Source organism: Dermacentor andersoni, chromosome 4, assembly GCF_023375885.2.
Source record: "Dermacentor andersoni chromosome 4, qqDerAnde1_hic_scaffold, whole genome shotgun sequence".
NCBI lineage: Eukaryota > Metazoa > Arthropoda > Arachnida > Ixodida > Ixodidae > Dermacentor > Dermacentor andersoni.
This window is the reverse complement of record NC_092817.1, coordinates 183,320,818-183,345,064: the sequence shown is the minus strand read 5'-3', so window position 1 is coordinate 183,345,064 and position 24,247 is coordinate 183,320,818. Positions and strand designations below refer to the sequence as shown.

Genomic DNA, 24,247 nt, shown 5'->3' with positions numbered 1-24,247 from the left:
AATAGCTAGCTGGTAAATGTTACACATCATTTCAAATTAAGCAGTGTAAAAAACAAAAGCAAAATATTGTTTTCTATTTTCCACGTAAGAAAATGTGAACAAATCTGACAGACTACTTTCAGCAGTGGTAAAAGAGGCGCCTTTCGGTTGCGTAGCCTTTGCTTTGCAGCCTTGTCCGCGAGCATAAGAGTGTCACTGTGAGCTAGTACTGCAGAAAATAGGCAAACGTATTGTGGCGGACATCAACGCAGTTTCCATGCGAGCTGCCTTGAACTCAAGGCTCAGCATGTGTGAGCAAAGATCAATGATGGTGATCTCAAACAGCAGATGGTACATTAAGGTGTGCCATCGTTGTCTGCCTGTACACTGAAATTAAGCCAGCACATGCAGGAACCACAACCCAAGTTTTTACAGCAAAGCTTTCTCAGGCTTATCTCCCGACTTTACATAGATGGACGTCTCACCATTAGTACTAGCAAACTGGGCCAATCCTGGAGATGACAAAAATGACATTATCGAGGCCAGAGCAAGTGATTCCTCAATGTTTTTTACACAGCATTGTAAATTCCCTGCTGCAAGCAGCACAATAATACTTGGCTCATGTGTTCAAAGAGCCTCTTCCACAGATCGGCAATGTTTTCTTACTATGTTCAAAAAAGTGTTTCAGGGCCTCTTTAAAAAATGTGAAAATAGCTGCTGTTGGAACCATGTTTCCTTGAACTGGTGATGGTTGCATTGAGCACGAATTACAGTGTCTTCTGTACGAGACATCCAAGTTCTGGGGTGCGCATTAAATGAAGTGCAGCACCGTGGAATGGGGAAGAAATTTCATAAAGATGCACATAACGCTGCACCTGACCAATCAGACCAATCTGACCAATCAGTGTTAGCTACCAACTGTAAATAAAAAAAATATGGCAGATGGTCTCAAAAGGAAACACCACCAGTGAATTCAAAACAGCAGTAGCTTAATTAAGAGCAATCAAGATGACATGCTGATGAAAACGACAATCATGACATGATGACAAAAACAACACCAATAGCATTATTAAGATGATGACGTTATTGTCGTCATGCCAAGGTAAACACTGAGGATGACGTAAAAGCGCACACATTGTGGGTCCAGGGACCAAATCCTCAGTAGAGACATGGGGAAATTGTTGTAATGGAACTAATGCAGTATCCCCACCTGTCATGTGGGATACCGGGGTTCAATTCCCCAACGGGGAGCCAAGAGGAAGAGACTGGTTCTTGGAACAGCTACCCTCACTCTCCTTGTAGACTTCTTCCCCACTGCCTGTCGTGCGAGCGCCAGGGCCCAAGAAGCGCCCCTTCTTCATTACAACAGGCACACGGAACAATAGACAGGACAGCACTGTCCCGTCTTCTGCTCCACGTGTCCCTCCTATTTGCATTACAATGGCTTCCCCAAGTGAGAACCAGCTTCTCCAACCACACGTTCTATACAGCAGACACAAGTGCAGTTTTCCAGATACCATTCTTTCTGCCTCAAAAAAACATGATGGTGGTAAAAAAGATGATGCTGAATTTGACGTATGCCACAAATGCTGGGTGAGGTAATGCCTAACAGGCGTTGCAGTAAAGATGCTCATGCTATGAGGCTACCCCACAACCTCAGGCAGTGAACTTTGAGCTCAGACAAGGTGATGCTGCCTGCACTGCTGCGACAACCACCAAGAGCGAATGCAGGCAATACCGTATTTACCCGCGTATAACCCGCCCCTGCGTATAACCCGCACCCCTAACTTTGAACTCGGCGGAAAAAAAAAAAAAAAAACTCGCGTATAACCCGCACGTTTACCTGAAAAAAAAAAATGAGCGCTAGAAAGATGCAACTGAAAGATGCAACTCACACTCAGTGATCATTTCGTTTTCAGAACATTTATTCAAACGACCGCCACCACGTCACTGGTTATCCGATTCTTAATCGTCGCCGCTCTCACTACTGCCATCCGAGGCTTCATCGCCACTCTCAAAGACGTAGTCGTCCTCGGAACCATCCAAACTATTACTGATCGCACATTTTTTAAAGCTTTTGCGCACCAAATCGGCCGGTATCGCTTTCCACGATCCACTGGCACAGCAATGGAATATCAGGCCTTCGCACGCGTCCCGTCGGTGTGAGGGTGTAAATGCCGTCGGCCATCCACTGGGCATACAGCCGCTTCACGTGTGCCTTGAACGGCTTGTTCAGGCACACGTCGAGTGGCTGTAGCATGGACGTCATGCCGCCAGGTATTATGACGAGGTCGGTGCTGGTCTCGGCAAGGCGAGCCTTCACCGCATCAGTGCAGTGGCCTCTGAAGGAATCTAGTACGAGCATCGACCGGCGTGCCAGCAAGGCACCTGGTCTTCGCTCCCAGATTACTCGAAGCCAGTCACCGACTAGGCCACTGTTCATCCACGAATTTTCTTCCGCACGCACAACGATTCCTGGGGGCAGTGGAATGCTAGGTAGCGTCTTGCGTTTGAAAATGACATACGGGCGCAGTTTCGTGCCGTCAGCCAAAGCGCATAGCATGACTGTGCAGCGCAGCTTGGCATTTCCGCCGGTCAGCACGCTGACTGATTTGGAGCCCTTTTTTTCCATGGTCGTGTCCATCGGCATCTCAAAGTACACAGGTGTTTGGTCAGCATTTCCCACCTGAGACAGCAAATAGCTGTGCTCCTTCCGAAGTGCGATCACATATCGTTGAAAGTTCAACAACTTTTCCTCGTAGGCTTCAGGAAGCCGCTGGCACATGGTTGTTCGCCGCCGCATAGAAAATCCATGCCTTCGCATGAAGCGCTGAAGCCATCCACGGCTTGCACGAAACTCACGTGGAATGTTCAATTCCCGGGCCAACTTCAGGGCTTCCATTTGCGCCATCTCAGTCGAAACAGCGTGGCCACGACTTCTCTGCTCCTCAATGAACTTCGCAAGCTGCGTCTCGAGGTGGGGGTACGCGCCAGTCTTCGGACCCCGAAACGCTCGCCTGTCCCGGTTCGTTGCTTCGAGACTCTCTTTTTTCTTCCTCCAGTCGCGAATGCACGACTCGTCGACGTCATGCTGTCTTGCAGCAGCTCTGTTGCCGATTTCTTCGGCAGCGGCTATAATCTTTAGCTTCTCTTTCGCTGTGAAACACTGCCGTCGAGTCGCACTCATGATGCCAAAACAAAGCAGGCAAACAGTGCAAACTGGGGTAAGTACACTAAACAGCGCCTAACGCGAGGCTCAACAATGCTGGCCTTTCGTTGGCCCTTCATCGGCTTGACAAGCGTCGATGACGATGGGGATGGCGGACTACACGGGGAGGCCGCCGCACATTGCGGTGAAGCCGACCCCCCCCCCCTCCCAAGGAAAAAATTCGCAGATAACCCGCACCCCCACTTTTTAAACGCGTTTTTTCACATTTTGGTGCGGGTTATACGCGAATAAATACGGTACTTACGGAAGGCAGGTCAGGCACCTTGTCCCCCGGCCGGCACTCCTTGGCAATGGTGTGGGCACAGGCACGACCAAAGACCACTATGTCCAGGAGCGAGTTGGCACCCAGGCGGTTGGCACCATGCACGGAGGCGCACGCTGCTTCGCCTGCCGCATACAAGCCGGGCACCACCTTCTCCCCGTGGGTTAGAACCTGTGGCCAGCGCAAGAACAAAATGGCACCGACAGCAATGCACACATGCTTTCAAGTGGCTTCAGGTGCGTTCTCAAGGCACATGTGCTATGTTATACTCCATTTCGTACAGAGTAGGCAATATTAGAAAGGCTAGGGAGAGTGCTGTCACTGCTCGCATTCGAGACCAAAACACAGTATGCCACATATGCAACGCTGTCAACTGTAGGGAAATTTCCCTAAATTTAGGAATTTTAGGCTCTGTTTAGAAAAATAAAAAAATTTGTTCAAATCTAGGGAAATTTCGCACTGGAACATCAGAACGGCTAAACTGCTGATGTGACGGCATGTTTTTACTTCAGTCACCTCAAACTACCTTTACATTAGCATGTGAAGTATGACTCGGTCGCACAGCGGCACAGTGAACGCATCTTGACAAGTAAATGACTGGGTGTGGATGCCCTAGGTCCTTTAACGAAGTGCTCCTAGTAAGATTTTTCCATTCATACCTCTAGCTGTGATGATGAAGTCTGTGCACTCTGAATTAAATATTCATCTGTAAACAGCAAAACATATGGATGCGGGAAAACTAAACAAAGCAGCACGGACGCATCTGCGCATAACTGGACACACATACTTAACACCAAGCCTGAGAATGTGATCACGGCGCTAAAGAGCCGACTATGCATACGTACTCTAAAATTTAGTTGGAACAGCCCATAGGCAGAGCAACGCTGGACAGAGTCCAAGTGTTCATTTGTTTTGGCAAGTTTTTTTGAGTAGGAGAGACAATAATTAGCTGCACATTTTTGTGCTTTGCTGCAAATGATGTGCAAGTGCCTAAATGTGGTGCTGCTACATCGTACATGGCCTGAAAAAAAAAAGCATTCCTATCTTTTACACTGCTGTCAAACAGCGGTGCATCGCTTTGACACTCTTACATTCTGTAACGAAGGTCCGGCGCCAATATTACTTACAATTCGAATTAAGGTTCCATGTAATCTAGGCACATCGCTCTAGACGCTAAAATTCAGCAGAGACACTTAAGACTGCTTACGTGTGGGAATGCGAAAGCATTATAGTCCCTTCGGTGAAATGTATTTTTCTGCGCGTTCCTTGTCCATGCAAGCTCTCGCCTGCGTTCTAATGGCGCCTCGGTAAGGCCAAATCAAAATGCGCCAGGCGTCTCAAAGCACACTTGTCTGCGAGAAGTTCATAACTCAAAGGGCTGCTCAGCGGCGTTCAACTGGACATTAATGCGTTTTGTTTTATACGTTCGTTTTATACACTCATGACGTGGCGCCAACTTTCTCCCCATGGCTGCACCGTCATGTGCTCAATGACGCACCCACTGGGCACACCTTCAGTCAGTCAGAACCATGGAGCCACTGTGCCGTCGGGGGGGAGGGTGCTCGTCTCGCACCCCAGAGGTTAGGGTTCGATTCCCCTACAACCGAAAGTTAATGAAGTTTTTTGTCAAAGGTATTATTTTCCTTTGTTTACAGGAACCTCTCTGAGAAATTAGCCGTCAATCTGAGCATTTTCTTAGGTGTTCTTACTCTTGGCGACGTCAGCCATTTTTGGTACCATCATTCGGTCACGCCGTTGACTATGGCATATTTTCACTTAATGGGGCATATAATGGTTTCCCATTAAAGTAATTTTGGACAAATAAGTATACACGTCCTGAAGTCGTCTTCTGTGAATATGGCTTCAACTGAGAGGTCGTGTTGTTAGCACAACTTGCACTGCAACATCATTTCGGGTTTAGTCCAGTGGCTTCATTATTTGAATATATTGAAACAAGTATAGAAATAAATTTAAACTATATGCGTTGTAGTCATTTGCATAACACAAGCAAACACTCAACATTACAGAAACCAAATTCACAAACTGAACAACCCCATTTCACACAAAGCTAGAGAAATGTAGGAAAATTTTTCATCCGAGTTAGAGAGAAACTGGCTTCTAAGGTTGGCGGCACTGCACATATGTGAAAGAGCAAAGTAGATAGTGTGGAGATACGTGGCTCTTGCGCGTCCCCTGATATGTTTTCCCCGCACATCTGGCGCCTCCTGTAATTTGGCTTCTTCGCGTAGCTTAGTGCCGGCGGTGGTCGGTTTGGTTGCAGCGCATTACAAGAGATGGTACGAGTGTGCCACTGCTGACGCCGCCTAGCGGGGCGGTTGGTTGGGCGCAAAAGGGAGGAGGCTCTTCCTTTTTGGCTCCGGGTCGGCAAGTGGCGCGGACGTTCCATGCATGCGCCGATTCATGCTTCTGCGAGACCGTCTTGCGAGGCCTACACCAGAATGGACAAACACAATCGTTCGAATGTGCCAACATTCGTGTGACCATATGCGCGAACGACCAGGCATTGGTGTCCAGCATGGGGCTAACATATTTGCTCGCTATCCGGTCGCGGTGAGTTGGACTTCCTCAATTTGTTGCACTTCCATCAGCATGTTCTGTTGATAGCAATTCGGCTAGTAGGCATCAATGTATGAAAGGTGCAATAAATGCCCCTGTGATTTTTTGCACTACTGTACTGTCGTTCCTTTGTCTCAAGAGTACGGGTGAGATCCCCACAATACATAATATGTAATTCAACATCAAATTATCTCTCGCACTTTTATGTCCCAAAATATGACCTAGTTATTACACATAAAGCATCACAGCTCTGAACCTATTCACCACCAAACGAGCAGTGACACAAAGCAGCCATAGTGTACCACTTGCACTTAGAACCAAAACATAATACAGTCAACTTAGACCATGACGGGACCGGCAAAATTGATTTAATTATTTGGCGGGTCAAATTAAACAAGGCGCCAAAAAAAACACCAAAAAACATTGCTGATTCATTTGCCAGTATTTTTCCAATTCTAACACGTTCCAAATTAAATGTGCGCCCATTTTCTATGTGTGCAAAGTAGAAAAATAACATAAATGACATTAAAGCTCCTAAACAAAGTACAAATCTAATTAGCACCCAATTTTTTAGCAATAAAATGGCCAGGGGTCTAATATTATTGCACCATGATCACTGGTTTTTCAAAATCGGCTTCGCCGCAGTACATATGTGTTAGGCGGTAAAGCATACGAACACTGCAAAGGCAGTTTGGTTTCGTATCCGATTGCACCACACAGGCAATCTTCAGGCCATTTTTTTTTTTTTTTAAGAAAGAGGTCCACATTAGAATCTGGTAAATACTGCAATCAGAAATTGTGAGCTACGGCTAATGCTTGAAAATCTTCCTAGGGCAGGTCAGAAATAGGCACTTTCAACAAGAAATGGCATTAAACTCATTGACTGTCCCATAACTTTGCCGAGACGGACACTGCCACAAAATCGGTCGCTATTGGGGTCATCATAGGGGTCGGGCGCATGCATGCTGACTGGACAAGTTGAAATTATTCGCCAAAGGCCGATTTTTAGGATCTAAATAACGAAAGTTTGGGCCCACAGAAATGAATGTTCGCCAGCCAGAACCTTCATTCAGAACCGAATTAACCAGGGTTGAATTAGCAGAAGCCTACTATACAGTGAAATTCCTGCAATACAAAATAATCAGTTGGTCCCACCAGAGCCACACATATTTGAATAGGGAAAGAACTCCTGCAAGTTTTCACTGCTAGAACTACACAGCGGTTATTTTGAAAGAAACTTCTCGCTCTCACAAAATGCCTTTTGGACAAACTTGAGAAAGAAGCCAAAGTCCTATGCGTTGATTTTGACAATTTTATACAAACGTACTGAGTCCTTAGGGTGCATACTTTTGAACAGTGACGCATTTAAGCGCTCCAAGTAAAAGGCGTAATTTGGTATAAGGTTTTAAAAATATGTATCACTACCAACTGCAGCGGGGCCGCTCCCCCGAGTTTTCAGTCGCCCTTTCCCAATTGATGTACTATTTAGCCCAATTGATGTCAGTAGAGCAAGCTATTCAACTAGCTACTGAGGTAGTGCCATCAATAATTTTTTCCAACTTTATGGTGAACAGATGTTCATAATCGTTGCAATGTTGGTTAATTTGTTTCTATAAAAACATTAACAGAAAGAGAATACACAACGACAACTTATCACCACACTCAAGCACTTCCTGCCCACAGCAAGTGTCGTCTGCTTGTGTTAACATGTTCGAAGAGTTGATGCGAGCTGCACGGTCAATGTTGGTGTCAAACTTTCTTTCCGTGAGCACCATGGATTGCCCTCGTTACATTGTAGGCTGCAAATATAGCTATTGGTGACATGTCAAGCTGTGACAATGTGTCCCTCTACCCGGCAACATGCAAGCAGAGTGGCTGCAGTGCATTGGGCTGTCGGTATCTGATCGGCGCCAGCATCTACACATTTGCGGACGGCACCTTATGCTGGAGGGTTAGTACCACAATAGAGTTTTTAGTGTGTCTGGTATTCAGGTAAATGCAAGCACAAGTGGACTGGGCCTGGGCGTTTCATGGGATGAGCGGAGGCGCAAACATGAACTGCCTGCATGGTGCAGCCACCTGGTGGCACAGAGCTCAACCAGACGAACACAGAGCTAATATGCCAGTAACCAAGTGTATTCTATTTTAGTGCTGGTGTAAATTTTTGACAGGAGCATAATTGTGAACACGTTGCCTTTTAAAAAGTTTAAAATGTTTTACACTTGGTTACAGCAATAATAGCTCTGTGTTTGGCTGGTTAAGCTCTGTGCCACCATCCAACACTAAGGCCCCTTCGTCACAGCGGTGGTAGTATGGAGGGGCTTTAGTTAACACCTCTGCCCATCCGTCAAAACGCCTAGCTCGCCTGGGATTACCGGAATACCGGACACGCCCAGTGCTGCGACAGGATGCTCGCAACACATGCTGCTTGGATAGCTATCGCTGGGGGTCGATGGCCAGGCAGCTCCAAGACAACCGGAAGTAAATGACACGTAACATCATGACGCAGAGTCAGCGAAGGCGAAGCTTAGACCCGATCACTTAGGGAACAAGTTGAGAAAAAGCATGGCCAGGAAAAAGGGTAACTTGTAATTGTCCGTAGCTCTCTTAATATGAGACAATTCACTTGAATTGTGGCACTAATGTTTTGCTATAGCTATACCCTACGCATCTACAAAATTTGTCCTAACTGTTTCAGGGATGAAGGAAAAAAACCAGTCAAAAAACGCAAAGGACAAGAAGAGAGGTTCACACCACAACGACTGGCCTGCCGTTGTGGTCCAGGTTTTCTCCTTAAACTATGTACCAACTGGCCCGGATTTCAACCCTTCTGTTTCAGGGACCCTTTAATGACGCGTACTGCAGAAGTTGAGCCTTTTTGCTTCAAGTGATACATTAGGCCCACAGCACATGCACTGCCTCTCCACGAAAGAGAGGTAAAGTGCTGACCGAGCATGTTTTAACATACTATGTATGACATGTGGCCTACATATGACAGCATTAGCAGTTTGTAATGTAAGTTTCATAAATCAAGCATTACATGTTTAATTGCAACAGAGAGTTGGGCGACTTCTTTGACTGCTATTATGAGTTGTTATCAGTAGCAATCATCAAGCAGCTTCACATAGCACTAAGTCCACCGTAAGGGCATGTCTTCTACACAAACAGGGTGTCCACCAAGTTGACATTTCCAAATTCCCTGAGTTTTCCAGGTTTTCTTTAAGCACCTTTGTGAAATTCCCCGAATGAGCCAGAACTTTGTTTCATGTCAAGACAGGCTGACACCATGCTGCCCGATGCTGTCACTCTCTAGTAGGCATGTTGAAACAAAAAGATGACTTAATCCAGTTTTAATAGTAAGGAGTAATACCTATTTTATTTAAAAAGAAAACGAAAAGATGGTATTAGTAAAATACACAGCAAAAAAAATGGTAAGACCCATTCCAAATTGAGTCAAACATACTCAAATACAAATGAAAAGGAGATGCATAGAGAAGTAAATATTTTCGAATACGAGCTATTTCTATCAACTGATAGCAAGCTCATCGGTATGAGGCCTGAACTTTGTCACAACTAAGATTCTCTCTCAGCAGCTGGGAAGTCAACGTCAACTGTCCTGACATACTCTCAGCCCATACACAACACCTCACTGTTGGCTTTCACTGCTTTAAAGAGTTTATTTTGGTTCGGATGAGGGACACCTGCATCTCGGTGTCAGCCAACACTTTGTTTTCTTGAGCTCAAGCTCCTTCAAAGAGGCGGCGGCGCGTTTCCTTTCCCGTTACTTCCCGAGTGCGTCGGTCCTCTCTGTTCTCATCCTCCTTCAGCCATGTGTTCACCCCATGGATCATTTGAAGCATCCTCTTTGTCAGTTGTACAGTCAACATCCGATTTTCCGGGCTCCCTAGGGGCCGCAAAAACATCCGAAAAATCGGGCAGTCCGAAAGAAATGAATGTCTTTAATCGAACTTAAGGGCTAAAATTGCCACAGGCACGTCCGAAAAAGCTCTTAAGGCCTGCCAGTACGCTTATTAGGCATATTGGTGTTCGTACTGTGGCAGGAGACGGGGGTGCACGCGTGTATAATTAAGGAATACATACTGTGTCCCGTGACAATTGCCCCTTCTCACGCTTGTTGTGCTTCACCGCGTAACACTGCTCTACTGAGACGAAGCTAACTTTCAGAGACTGGCATTACGCAACGCGCAGTGCTTTGCGAGCTTCGAAGCCAATCGCGAGGATTACAAAGGCGGAGTCGGTGTCATTGCTGACAGCGGCGAATTCTTTCAATGAAAAACATGGCAGCACATGGCAAGAAGCTTAATAGCGAACGTAGAAGCAGCTAGGCCTAACGCTGCCGCAGTGGTGGCTACGGCTGCCAGCGGATCTGCGTGCGAGAGTGCCGGTTCGAGGCCGCGGTGGTGGCTTTGATTAATGCCATTTCAGAACTGCAGTCAGGGCAATATGCATTGACTATATGGAGTACGTGGTGGTGCCGAGAAACCGTGCAAATTATCGGGCATTCCCAAAAAATCGGGCAACTGGAAAATCGGTCGTTAACTGCTCTGGAAATACCTCGTGCCGCCGATGACACGGCGTCAATGACAATTCGCTGCGATTCCTCTGTTACTGGAGCCAGCATTTAACACGACTATCGTTCCCTTTCAATAAAATTACAGCTAATTTTCCCTGATAGAAGCACAAATTCCCTGAGTATTTCCAGACTATTGAAATTCCCTGAGAATTCCTGGTTTTCCCGGTTGGTAGACACCCTGACAAGCATCTTGGTGCCTATAAAGCTCTGCGCAGTCTTAGGTTCAATTAAGTTTGTCGATGCCAAGGAGGCAACAAACTGTAGAAGCAGCACACAATGCCCAACAAGCATAGTGAGATGTAACAATGAGCCCCCAACCGTAGGCAGGACACCTATGCTGGAACTCAATTTCAATGACAATGTTCGAACCAAAACAATCCCGCACTACTCTATAGCTGACACTAAAAAACTTCAACTTGTAGTCCAAAATCTACCAATTCTACCAAAATGAAGTCTGCCCGACACTAGCTTTAAAATCCGTTAGTGCTGAGGCTGTGAGTGTGCCAACTTTGAGGCAGCTTAAAGTGAAGTACAGTTGAATCTCAATTTAGCAACACAGATATGATGAACTATGCACTATAACGAAGCACATCTACAATTTCCAAATTGTTTTCCGCCAACATCAGTGTGTCTGCTCATAAAGAATATAGGATACAACAAAGGTATTCTTGTACTGAATGCAACTTCTTTGTCAAAGAGGCTCGACTGTAATACAGTCGAATCTTTATAATTCGAACTTGAAGGGGCCAGAAAATTTGTTCGAATTAAAGAAAGGAATTGTTTTTGAAGTATTTGTGCACCATAGCACAATGCACAAACGGTGCGAGTCGTGAAATATTGCGGCATGCAAGCACACATCGAGCAAGGACCATGAAACTGCCCACGACGGCCAAAGCTCGCTTCCCGATAACAGTAGAAAACAAACTTCAAAAAGTGTGCTAAGCTGGCGCCGGGCCAGCAGTGCTGGCGCAGAGGTGAGTGCACACGGAGACTGTCAAAGATGAAGGAGTTACCAGGGAGTTGAGGGGGAGGGCAAGGGGAGCGTACTTGCGAGGAAGGGCAGGCGGGAAGCGGATCTGCTTTCTCGCCAGCTTGCTGGATGACACTAATTACCTCTGCCAACTACTGCCACCAAAGCAGCAGAGTTGACGAGGCGCTGCTGAGAGCACTGTCGGAGCGCAGTATGTCCGAATGAACAGTAGCAAAAGCTTGCACATCGAATTACCGGACGTTTTCGCCTATTAGAATACACATCATTTTGACGGGACCACAGTGCCAGTTCCAATAAACCAGAAGTTTGGATTAAGCAGGTTAAAATTAACGAGGTTCTACTGTAGCTTGCCTCCCTACAACCAGCTTCTGCTGTGGTTCCACCACCCCAGCATGAAATGTGCCCTACCTGGCCCTTGTAGTTGGTGGGAATACCGCCCATGTTGTAGTGGACAGTGGGCAGCACAGGGATGGGCTCACGCGTGACGTCCACGCCAGCAAAGATCATGGCCGTCTCCGAGATGCCCGGTAGCCGCGTTGCCAACTGTTCGGGAGGTAGGTGGTGCAGCTGCAGGTACACGTGGTCCTTCTCCGGCCCACAGCCCCTGCATATACACATGGGCCAGTCCGTCGACACTTCAGCCAATGAACTACAGCAGCTGACGTTGTGCTTGTACAATGCTCAGTGCATTGCATCGCTATCTGGTGCCATTGCCAGGGGTATATGTTCATTGAGCTGTTGCCAGATGGCATTGTGGAAACTTTTGGAAAATACCTATAAAGAGGTGCCCATTGTAAGACTAACAGGGGACACAGGTGTACAGAGGAGCGAGTGTGGCTCAGATGGTGCGTTGCAGCAGCAAGTTGCCGAGGGGCGGCTAAAAGTTGAACTGTAAGTGCTCTTGTAAAGTTGTATTGTATTCATGTTAATTTCAGAGTTAAGCTACCATGGCTAAATGAATAGTGTCTTTTCATTACTTTGCATCCTTGGAACCGCCGTACCTAGCAATCTTGATTCCTTCAGACTCAATACAGCAACAGGCTTTCTAATCAGAGCCAGTATACACAAAAATTGAGTGCTATCCACAAATGACCACTGCAGCAACAGCTGTCTTATGACGCCGATGGATACCACGAGTGCCAGCCACCCAAACGCAAGCCAATGAGGAGTTGCTCTTACATAAGAAAAGGTCTATAAATATTAAACAGGAACCCTGGCTTAGAATTATATAAAATATTATGGAATTTTACGCGCCAAAACCATTTTCTGATTATGAGGCACGCCGTAGTGGAGGACTCCGGAAATTTCGACCACCTGGGGTTCTTTAACGTGCACCTAAACCTAAGTACACGGGTGTTTTCGCATTTCGTCCCTATCGAAATGCGGCCGCCCTGGCCAGGATTCGATCCCGCGACCTTGTGCTCAGCAGCCCAACACCATAGCCACTGAACCACGGCGGGTTGGCTTAGAATTATAGCACATTAAAACTGGTGACTAATTGCTGTCGGTGTCTGCGGTGCAAAAGGTCAGGAAAGGAAAGAAGTTTTTCTTCTTTCCCTTCCTAACCTTTATCGCCACAAGCATAGGCAGCTGTGCCCAACATTGTACTTTACCAGATTAAATTCTACAAGGCACTGGAGTGCCGTGCAGTAGCATAGAAGTCAGAACACAATTTTCACAAGATTGAAACGAATGGTTGTTGCATCTTTAGAAAAGCAGCATGTGCAAGAACAAACATCTGCTCATGGAGCACAGTGCTGAAGATAAAAGCAGCAAGGTTTTAGTTTCAAGTCCCGATAGGTATGAAAAGGGCACCATTTAGATTCCAACGTATACAACCATGGTTTGTAACGTTTTTTAACAATGTAGTGCACAATTCACTGCCGCACTATGCATGCAGTGGGTGCACTTGACAAAAATGGAAGCAAGCAAGGATGTTCGACCAGGACTTGAAAATGCAGTGATCAAGAAGGACCTGCACTCAGCTGCTGCTCCATGTAGGAAAATCCAGCAGATCGTTTCCATTGGAACATTTTTGCAGGAATCGAGCCCAACTCTTCTAGCCATACATGGAGCAGCTGTGAAAGTGGGTGCAGGGAAGTCAACTCCAAATCGGTGCAAGGTACAAACATGCCCTTCCTCATGTCTGGTGTCCTGTTGGGAATCACAAGGTCTATCAACAGAACAGAGGCTTGCACCCACAAAGGTGCTGTGACTGGTGTTAATTCTCTCTGAAGCCAAAGATAATGTGTGGACCTGCTACCCTAAGTCCTACTCATTAGAGGTGAATGCTGGTGGAGATCCCCCTAATTTATTGTGACATTGCCCTCTGGCCACCGTGAACATATGTAGCATAGCCCCAGGGAGCCTTGCTCCTGCACCGAGGTGCTCCTGCATCAGGGGCAGTGTAAGAGACTGGCCATTTTCAATCTCGTCATCATTGCCGCTGCTTTCGTCGGCTCCATCGCACAACACCGCCGCCCGTCGCCACAGCGATCTCTTCACACAACGAGCCACCACTTTCTGCCCTCAGGAACTCCACAAAAGCATGACCTGTCTCATTGTCAGTAGCAACGTGCTCCCAGAGAGCTGGAGCACATCTAAACCGCTTTTCACGAAACCATTTTCATGCAGACCCGCCTGACCGCTCGTATTGTACTACAGTAAAACCTCGTTAACCAGCATCCACTTAAAAAGTAGTTTCATTTTAAAAGTAGTAAAGTCAAATCCCCGACTGAGCAGCCATTGAACATCATGTGTTTTGTATCCGAATAAACCGTACCAGCTTATTGCGTACGTATCGGTTAACACGTAGTTTCCACTTTTCGTCACGCAAACACGGCGGTGCTTTGTCTCCATCAGGTGGCCCAGCAGAACAAGCCTCAGAAATCTGGACAACGGCCTCCAAGTGCCCTGTGTGTTTGCGCGTGAAGCCACATCAACATCAACATCATTTCGGCGCCATCCCAGAGAGCGTTGTGGCGTCGTGTAAGCGAGAACTCGCGTCATGCCAAAGCTCAGATAAAAAAGACACCGGGTGCTCAGCATAGAAGAAAAATTAGACATCGTTCGCGCTGTCGAACGTGACACGAAGAAGCCAGCACTGGCACGCAACATGGGTCTACTGTTGACTACGGCGTGTGGCATTTGGAATGTGAAGAAGTTGCTCAGCAGCGCTGCTGCGACCGCGAAGAGACATCGGCTGCGAGGTTCGACTTTTTGCCATCATTAGCTCTGTTGTTGCCGAAGTGCCGACTAGCAACCATGATGAGGACAACACGGAAAGCGACAGCACGGGCGATACAGGCCCGACAGTGGCAGAAGCTGCGCGTTAAGTCAGCGAAAATAACACTTTTGTCGCGCGAAGTAAATAAATACTGCATGTTTTTTTCCCCTTTCATCCCACTGTCTCCAAGTTCCGTTTTTGACAGGTAAGTGGGTGATCTCATGCTATTTCGGTTAAGCAGTACTACCGTTTAGTACATACTTTTTCGGAGCTCCGGCCAACTACGGTTTAACAAGGTTTCACTATTGTCTGCTTGCGTTAGCTCTTGCTTGCGCTTGCTTGGTTTACTTGGTTTGGTCTTGTTTGCGCTTGTTTCGATTGTCTTTGGTTTGCGATTGTTATGTAATCTGATAGTATGCGCAATATGAATTGTGTAGTACTTTCTGGAGGCCAAGTGGCTCCAGCGATAACACTAGAACCTTCGACAAGTCATGTATAAAAGCCGACACGCTTGACCTCTTCTACACATCTCTCTCAAATTCTTTGCCTCAATATATCATGAAATGAAAATGTGTATTTAGCTGCGCTGAAGTTCCGCATTAGGGAATCATCGGTGAATTTCCTTTTATGTCATTTTACCCCCTTTGTAAGCCTACTGCATTTACCATATTGAAATAAGATCTGGTCTTGTTGCCAATTATTCTTCCAATAAGACGAACTTCTGATAAAACGAACAAATATTCTTCGTGTTCGTCTTAAAGGGAATCTTCTGTGTAACGAAATTTCACTGCCGCCACACAAGAATGGCGAGACAATAAATGAAAACTTCTGTGGACGCAGGTTGTCAAATGACTAAGTTACAAACGACTGCTTGCAAACACACCTCTCGAATTGCACACTGCGCGACAAGAGCATAATGCCGAGAAGCTGCATCGTGTTCCGTATAAACACCAAGAGCAATAAGATTTTATCACACCCTGCAAATTGTGTGCTTTAGGTGCGAGTGAAAGTGTGCAAGTGTACTAAAACAACTAACATGGTGGCTTCACAAGTGCCACCTTCCTGCGCGAGCTAAGGAAGGGAGGGGGAGGGGAGCGAGCTCGCAGTAACATGATCAAGCATGCACGAGTGGGCTGGGGGGAGGGGGTCAGAGTTGGGGTAAGTTGGCGCCCATCTCGATTTCTGGCACATGTCTCAGCTGTCGCTGCACGTGGCTGTAAGCGCGGCTGAACGCATATGCAGCCACACACTCTGCTTTAGAGGTAGTCTGCTGCATGTACAAAGAGTGGGAGTTCCGAGACAGCAAGGCACCATGTAAACTTCCTTCCCCCGCATTTAGTATTGGAGGTTGCGTAATCTCGAGTTTCAGTGACCCGTTGGAGTGCGAGGCAGACGAAACATTCGCTCCCCGCTGCCAGTGCTTTTCCTGATAGCGTCGTCCTAGCGCGGATGACGCAATCAGCCACGGGGTGGAGTGCACGCGAAAGCATGGCTGGGTTCGCTTAACTCGTACTGCCGATATGAAGATGTCGTTGACGTATGTGGCATGGAACCGTATCATTTGTCAATGACTCCCAAATTTATCAAAATGAATTTTCTCATTCAAATTTCCTTTTCTCGATTGCCACCTAAATTCGGAAAATACTGCAGCCCCTTGTCGTACAAGAAAAATTGATCAGCGACTGTACTTATTTGCACAAAATGTTGAATTTCAATACAACAAAAATGTTATATAACGAAGCAAATTGCCGATTTTTACCAACTTCGTCAAATTGAGGTTTAACTGAATTTTTTTTTTTCTCATACCCCTAATGCACAGGTTGATACTATTAGGTCAACTTATTGTTATGACCGACGTATGGTTATATGTGGTATCATTATATGTGGACTGCACTGCAACCGGTAAAATGTATAATCTGAAGTATGTAACAAAAGATTTGACAGATTCAACAGTAGTCGACATCTATGTAATGTGAAGAGTTACGCAAATCATTGAAGCATGAGATGTCAACAAGCATTGAGCCGATGGGGCTTAGGGCCCAAGGCCCATTTTGTTGTTTTCCTAATGCGCAGTGTTTCGTAAGGCGACGGGAAACCTAAACGAAATAAAGTTAATGGACGACACCAGATGCTGCTGTTGCGAAACGTGACACTCACACAGCGCCACCTGCAGCAGGGAACGGCGGTGCATTTGGGTTATTGCGTACTAAAAGCGTGCAGTATGCTTCCAATGGCACTACACCCCACTAGCTGTAAAATCAATCGGTGAAGATGCTCATCTGGCGTGCAATGACCTGAGAAGGCCTTTGCTGGAACTGGAATAAAAAACTGAGTGCACGCCGGCATTTTCGTGTGAGATGGGCAGGCAAGTATCGCAGTGAAGCTACCGTGGCAAGCGGCTACTGCTCTCGATTGTGCGTGCCTCACACACTATCTTGTTTACATGGGATCTAGCAGCTGGAAAACGTATCATACGATCACAGTTTGGCAATGTACCAAACATTGGTGACAAAAGACAGTGTTTTCTGGGAAAGCATGAACCGGTAAAAAGTATGCGCAACTCTACTGGGACATGTTTTCTGTTCTTGATCATGAATGCTGGTGTCAGGAAGTTGTACGTAACCGGACATATCAACGAAGTTCCACTGTACATTACATTACATATACCGTATTTATTCAAATCTAGGTGAATAGCGTTTTTTTTTTTTCAAATAATCATATACCAAACTCTAGGGTTGGCTTAGATTTGAGGATTTTAAAAAACGTGCCAGTTTGTAATTGAAAATGATAATATGGTGGATAGCTAGAGCCATCTAGAAAAGAGTATCGCAGCAACTACTAGCCACGCCAGTAGCCAACTGAAGTACACGAGCAACGTTGCCATATTGACCTGTGTCGTATCAGCATGCGATGTGGCGTTATCGTGATGGCACCAAGCAGGTGATGCCACAAATGAAAAGTTGTGCTAACCGCAGAGGCATCGTCAAACGTTCAAGCCGGGCGGGACTTCGGCATCGATGAGAAAAACGTCCGCCATTGGAGGGGGCAACGGGAGACGCTTTTAGCGTGTGCCGCAACGAAGAGATGACAGCAATAAGGAAGATAAGCATGCATTAACAGACATGAGCTGTCCACAGAGATTGTAGCACATTTCGCCGCATACGAGCCGTGCCGCACTGTCTGCACATGCGTAGGCGCGCAGATGCGAGCTTGCGCGCGTCTGCAAGCATACGAGGCTAGCAGCGATGATGACGTAGAGTGAGCTCAGCTTGTTCATATTAAATAAATGCTGTTTTTATTCTGTGAATGCTGTCCTTACTTTTTTGTTTGGCTTACATTTGAGGTCAGTATTTTATTTTTTCTGGCAACGAACATTTGGGAGTCGGCTTAGATCGAGGCCAGCCTAGATTTGAAAAAATACGGTATGCCCAAATTTTCAGCACCACGCCTCCAAGAATAAAAATTGTACTATAAGAGCCATGTCGCCCTTTGGATGCAAGTAGAGGCATCGGAAGCAGCTGACCTGCCCTCTCGAATCTCGATGGTCATGGCCCGCGAGACCACATCCCGTGAGGCCAGGTCCTTGGCAATGGGTGCGTATCGCTCCATGAAGCGCTCTCCTTCGCTGTTGATGACGTAGCCGCCTTCACCACGACAGCCTGTACAACACCAAAGAGGCAAAGACCACCGTTATGATTTTCCCTCGTTGCAATGAGCTTATTTGATCAATAACGCAAGCAATGCAAGTGAAATCTTTCGCCAACCTACCTGTTAATTAACTGCTTTAAGCTAATGGCACAGAGCAATCTGTCAGCCCCCTTCTGGCATTGCAGGCATGATTGTATATACCAAGATATTACATTTAAACCTGGATATAACCAAGTCAGTAAAATCAGCAATTTACTTAATTATATTGAAATTCGGTCTTTTATGGAAATCAGTATAGTCGTCTGTGAATTCTTTTTGCACAGGAGGAGCCGCAAGGTTTTCTGGAATACCTGGCAATCAGAAAAAAAAATCATGTTTTAAATAAGAAAATCGTTGAATTTGAGAGTCGGCAGCGAAAGATACGTTTTCATGCCGGGTCACGACTAGTTCATGTGTCAAGTGTTGCGTGACTAGTTTGCTGACCACCTGGCTGCATTCATATGCGAGGACGGCGGATTGACCAGGAAAGGGGGAGGAGGGCATAGTGTGAACTTCTTGTGACCCTCTCAATTTCAAAATATTTGACAGGTGGCAAAGCACGCCCAACCTGACAATAAGAAGATGCCTGCACTACCGTCGGCGCTGACCATGGTTGACCCGCAGCACCAACGATAGCTACACACAAAGCAGTGATTAGGTCACGTGATGAGTGGTCCACGCTTTTGTCTGTTGTGCAGATTGGACTGACAAAGATTGGAAAGCCCTTCTATATTTTGAAGGAAAACTAAAAAGCAAAACTCTATGGAATAAAGGATTGCCATAATACACAGATTCACCATTGAACTAAGAGCCTGATTGGTATTCAGTAAAACATAGCATCACTAATTCTTCAGCTTCAGAGGTAAAAAAGGTCACTTCATTCTATTCAACTCACATTCTATTAATAAAAAAGTACTTTCGAGATCTTAATACCAGAACTGAGCTGTAATCAGTGCTGGCATACTAATTTGGAGTTCCCTTTAATAAAAGTAAACTGTACTGCATATCTTCATGTACCCAAATTACTGATGGCTTGCTGCATTCTTGTTATGTAATGGTAGGAGACTCCCGAGCATATGCATCACCGTGTTTTTTGGCCAAAATTTGTAAGCATAAAACTTTGAGATAAATTTTTCTGATATACAGTTCGTTAGCTTTTCTTTTTTGATTCGATTCAATATTCTATTCAAAATCCACTATTCAGTATTCGCACACCTCTAGCCAAAGTGTTTCCTACAGGTGAGGTTGGCCTACCGATCTCAGTAGGGAATCGATTCACCTTGAATGTCTCTCTTTGCTATTCAGGAATGCATTATACCCCGTGTCCACCGCATCAATGTAGCGCATAGTAAATTCAAGACGGCACAACATTTCATATTGCACTATCCTTGACCCTTCAGAAAACACTATTTGCTGCATACAGACATGTGCAAAGCCTCTTCTTTACAGGTCAAACAAGTCTTCCTTTCGATACTGAAGCTCTGACAGGACCAAATGAAATGTCTCACATCACCGATTCCCTTGCATTCTGGGAAGGAAAATTTTACAGCCAACACCCTGCTGCCACGTGCTTCCCTTTGTTTCTTCTCGTGGCGCACAGATTACAGAATCTGCATTTCCCCAAGGCGCACTTGTCTCGGGCAGCCGGTGAAAGGGCACGGGATTTGTGGCAGAATTTGTGGCTGAATTTGTGGCTCGACAAAACTGTCAACACGTAGGCATGATGCTGCACTAGAGCATAACACACAGGACTTGCTTCTGCCTCGAGTTTAGTTTCTAGAGCACCAGTGCGTAACGGCCATCCGGTGTTTGCTTGCAGCAACATGCAGCTATGGTGCGATTGGGTCATCTGCATCAGCTGACTACAAGCTCAAAGCACTCTGCAATCACTGCAGTCTGCCTATGGCAGCAGCCGAGCTCACCCTCAGTGATGAGGCAGCCAGCGCCATAGATGCCCGTTGGGTGGAACTGGATGAACTCCATGTCCTGCAGGGGCAGCCCTGCTCGGGTCACCATGGCGTTGCCGTCGCCTGTGCACGTGTGCGCTGACGTGCACGAGAAGAATGTGCGGCCGTAGCCCCTGCGCAGAGCACAAGCGAGGAGGGCATTGAGGATGGGCAAGGGGAGCATATGCACCAGCTAGAGAACAAAACCTGCCTGTTGCTCAGCTAGTCTGTTCATACTTTCTTGCGGCAATTTCTCCCCAGAAATTTTTTAGGAGTGGGCATCTAGCGACCAGGGTTGGGGTGGGGGTTGTATACCTTTGTATATTCAATACAACCGATCTGGCTCTCCCATTTTAAATGGTGCACAGAACAATTTTACGTCGTGGACGCAACACAGCCAACCGTTATCACCAAGCATTGTCAGGATAAAGAAATGCACAGCTTGCCAGTGTCAATGTGCACATGAAACCTATGCCAGTGATTCAAATATGTATCAGCCAATAGGAGCCCTTCCTGTGCGCACGTGGCAGCAGCAGCGAATCATGATGCCAGATTTTCCCCTTCTCGCCTGCTTCTTTTGCTTTTACTTTTGCATGGCGAAATACAGTACAGCAACTATCTGAAGCTCCGATCTCTCCTCTTGATGACAGTACCAAGATGGCGGCATTGCGTCAATGGAAAGCCGTGCAATACAGCCTCCTGAATTCTAATTTCCTACTCTATTTTTGTTGCCAAAACACTCGAAAAGTTTGATTTGCTAAACTTCAAGATTTTTTTCTGATATTTCCACACGCGAGAAAGAAGACACTTGGGAATAGCAAAACAAAAAGAATCTGAAATTTTGATCAAATGGACCAATTGCATTGCTGAGCCCCACTCAAAGGTGTAGGCGCGGTCAATCAAAGTGGTGGGCAGCATTTCTCCACCGCCTACACGGGAACCTTGTTATGACGTAAAAGATGTCAAACCATATGAAGAAACAACAAGACGTGAAAGAGGCAACAAAGTAGTTGGACAAGAAAAAAAAAAAAATCTGTTTCGTTCGAGCACTCTCTGTGAACGCAGTGCACTCAAGAGAGTGCCAACCCACCCAGTGGCAAGGACGGTGTTCTTGGACCGGAACCTGTGGAGGGTGCCGTCCTCCATGCACAGCGCCAGCACGCCTCGGCACTCTCCGTTCTCCATCAGTAGGTCCATGGCAAAGAACTCCACAAAGAAGTTGCAGTCGAAGCTCAGCGACTGCACGGTGCCACATCATGCAGAGTTATACAGGGCTGAAGTCATCACGTTGCTTGGGACAGACAACAGCAAGCGGCTGGCTAAAACATGGGCTTGAAACTTGAACTTTATGCCAATGAAAACTAGCAATGCACAAGTGGAACTCGAGTTAGCAGAGACATGCTAAAGCACTCTCATATACACACACACACACACACACACACAAAACATACTACATTGCGGCAAGTCGGAGCTCAGTGCTCTCAGCTAGATAGCATAAAAGCAAACACTGGTTCAAAAAGAGTCTTAACCCTTTGAGGGTCAACGACGCAAATATACGGCGCTGTCTGTACGTTTAAAAACCCCGCCAATTTATTAACTTTTTCTTTTCTGTCATGTGCTGCCACTATGTGGGAATACAGGGTTCTTTTTTAGCGTGCACCCGTCTCTCTCCGTTTTCGTTGCATGGTTTGTTTTAGTGCTAGTTTGCTCCCACACATCTATATACTAGCGCTCGCGCATTGGCGCCCGCACGCGCGGGCGGCGGTTTGCGCTTTATTCCACGGGCGGTTTCGGCTCCTTGCGCTTGCAAAACTGAAAGATATCCTGTTACTAATCATTCAAAGGGCGACCACCTGTCTCTCACTCGTTTAGTACTCACAGGGAAGCGCATAGGAAGGATGCCGCCGTGCATGCATTTCCGCTGCTCTTTTTTTTTTTTTTAGAACACTCACGAAAACTAATTGCCTCTGGTTGGCGATAAGATGAAGATTAGCGGAAATTTGTCACACGTTTTGCTTTCTTGACGGGCACAGAACCACACAGTTTTCTTGAGTGCGCGCACCTACACAGTTCTATGACGCTATGGATGTGCATATTAGTGCAAGAACAGGAACATTTAAGTCTTAAGTCTTGCAAAATATTCTCGTGTGCATATTTTCAAAGCCTTGAACTGCGCGTATAACAATGCCTCAAATTTTTAATTCTTGTAAGTTTATTTCCTTTTTTATTGTTGTTATTCATGAATCAAGAGTACATATATGCCAACTAAAAATATTTTTTTCTCATTTTACGGTCACCCTAGAAAAATGACGGTACAGTTTTTTCAAAATAAGTCTCGAAGAAGAATTGAAATCTGCAATAAAAAAATCGACCCTGGGCGGTCACATATGGCAAAAAAAAATCGACCTTCAAAGGGTTAATCGGAGACAGTGCATATGATTTCCAGCCAGCAACCAGTTGCACAAAATTATGCAGCAAGGAAATTTGTACATCACTGCACCTCAGCTGCTTTCACAAGGTAAATTAAGTTGCAATTACAGTCAAACCCACTTATATCAATACTATTAATGTGCTACGAAAATTCCATTGTTATAACCGATAATTGTTATAACTGAATCGCATGAAAAAATTAAAATAGGGGGATGGCAGAGCTGATATGAGAAAACTATACAGGCAGGGAGGTCAGTGCTCTTCCCCACCACCTTCCTCCACCCGGCTGCTGATTGTGTTCACTCGTTTAACTCCTTCCTGGGCGCTCCGATCACGTGTAACACGCCGCGGCTGTCAGCATTAAAGAATGGCATTGCTATAACAACTCCAAAAAGGTGTCACGGGTGGCAAGCAATATGCGAGCACCACCAATGCATCACTTTGGTGGCCCCAAAAGGGGCCTTTTAAAAATTGTGAGAAAGCTGCCGCGGCAGCCTGTCAGCTTGAGAAATCCAGAACATACGCTGTGGAGTTATCACCTCAAGCATCTCACCACATACTTCTCACTGGCTTGCACAAGAAAAGCTCATGTCTGTCAGCCATGCATGCTTTAGGCAAAGTTTGCCAACATCCTTCTCCAAGGCATCCAAGCGCTCCACATAATGCAGCGGAAGGTTCGTCGCGAAAAACAAGCCCCGGAGGGACTGAATCATGCTGGGCCTCCTGTGAGGACAACGTTGAGGCAGTCTGCCCTACCGTGTCATCGCTGCCGTCGCCACCATCGCTATCCGATGCAAGCACGTTCATGACGATCGTCTGATCGGTTAGAAGCACTTAGTTTCCAAATCTATAGCCGTGCACTTTCTTTTCACCGGCAATGGCATGCATTGCCGATGATCGGTGGGCGGATCAGTCATCTTCCGTCTCGGCGGCGAGTCAAGCAAAGTTGAGAAACCGCGGGGCCAGGAACGACTTCGACACAGCCAACAAAAACTAATGCGAGCGACTAAACTGTTCGCAGAACTGAACTGAATAAGGAGCCAGCGAGCAACATGCAAGCAATCTGCTTGCGGCGCAGTTAGCGCGGTCCATTTGTGTTTTGGAGGGTGGGGCGGCATAGAGCTATGGGCACAGCCCATTCGTGTTCGGAGGGGTGGAATAGCGATGGGAGAAAGTCGCGCAGAAATGGATGAAAAATGAGCATGCGGTCGCTGTTGGAGCAGCGGCCCAGCGTGCAGCAGCTCGAATTTCTCGTTTTCTTTTTTTCTTTTCAAGGATTTCACATTTCACTACCTTTCGGCTCGGACACCCAGCAGCAAGGGTTCA

At 46.3% G+C, this 24,247-nt stretch overlaps 1 protein-coding gene across 1 annotated transcript in view; it reads right to left on the bottom strand.

Moving 5' to 3' along the window:
* Positions 1-24,247, bottom strand: part of SdhA (succinate dehydrogenase, subunit A (flavoprotein)) — a 58,387-nt gene that overhangs the window by 14,063 nt on the left and 20,077 nt on the right. Inside the window, exons 7-11 of the mRNA XM_050177886.3 lie at positions 21,582-21,730; positions 20,468-20,625; positions 18,382-18,517; positions 12,041-12,236; positions 3,453-3,641 (exon numbers count right to left, since the gene is read on the bottom strand). Of these exons, the coding sequence (XP_050033843.1) occupies positions 3,453-3,641; positions 12,041-12,236; positions 18,382-18,517; positions 20,468-20,625; positions 21,582-21,730 (828 nt within the window). The remainder of the gene's footprint in view (positions 1-3,452; positions 3,642-12,040; positions 12,237-18,381; positions 18,518-20,467; positions 20,626-21,581; positions 21,731-24,247) is intronic.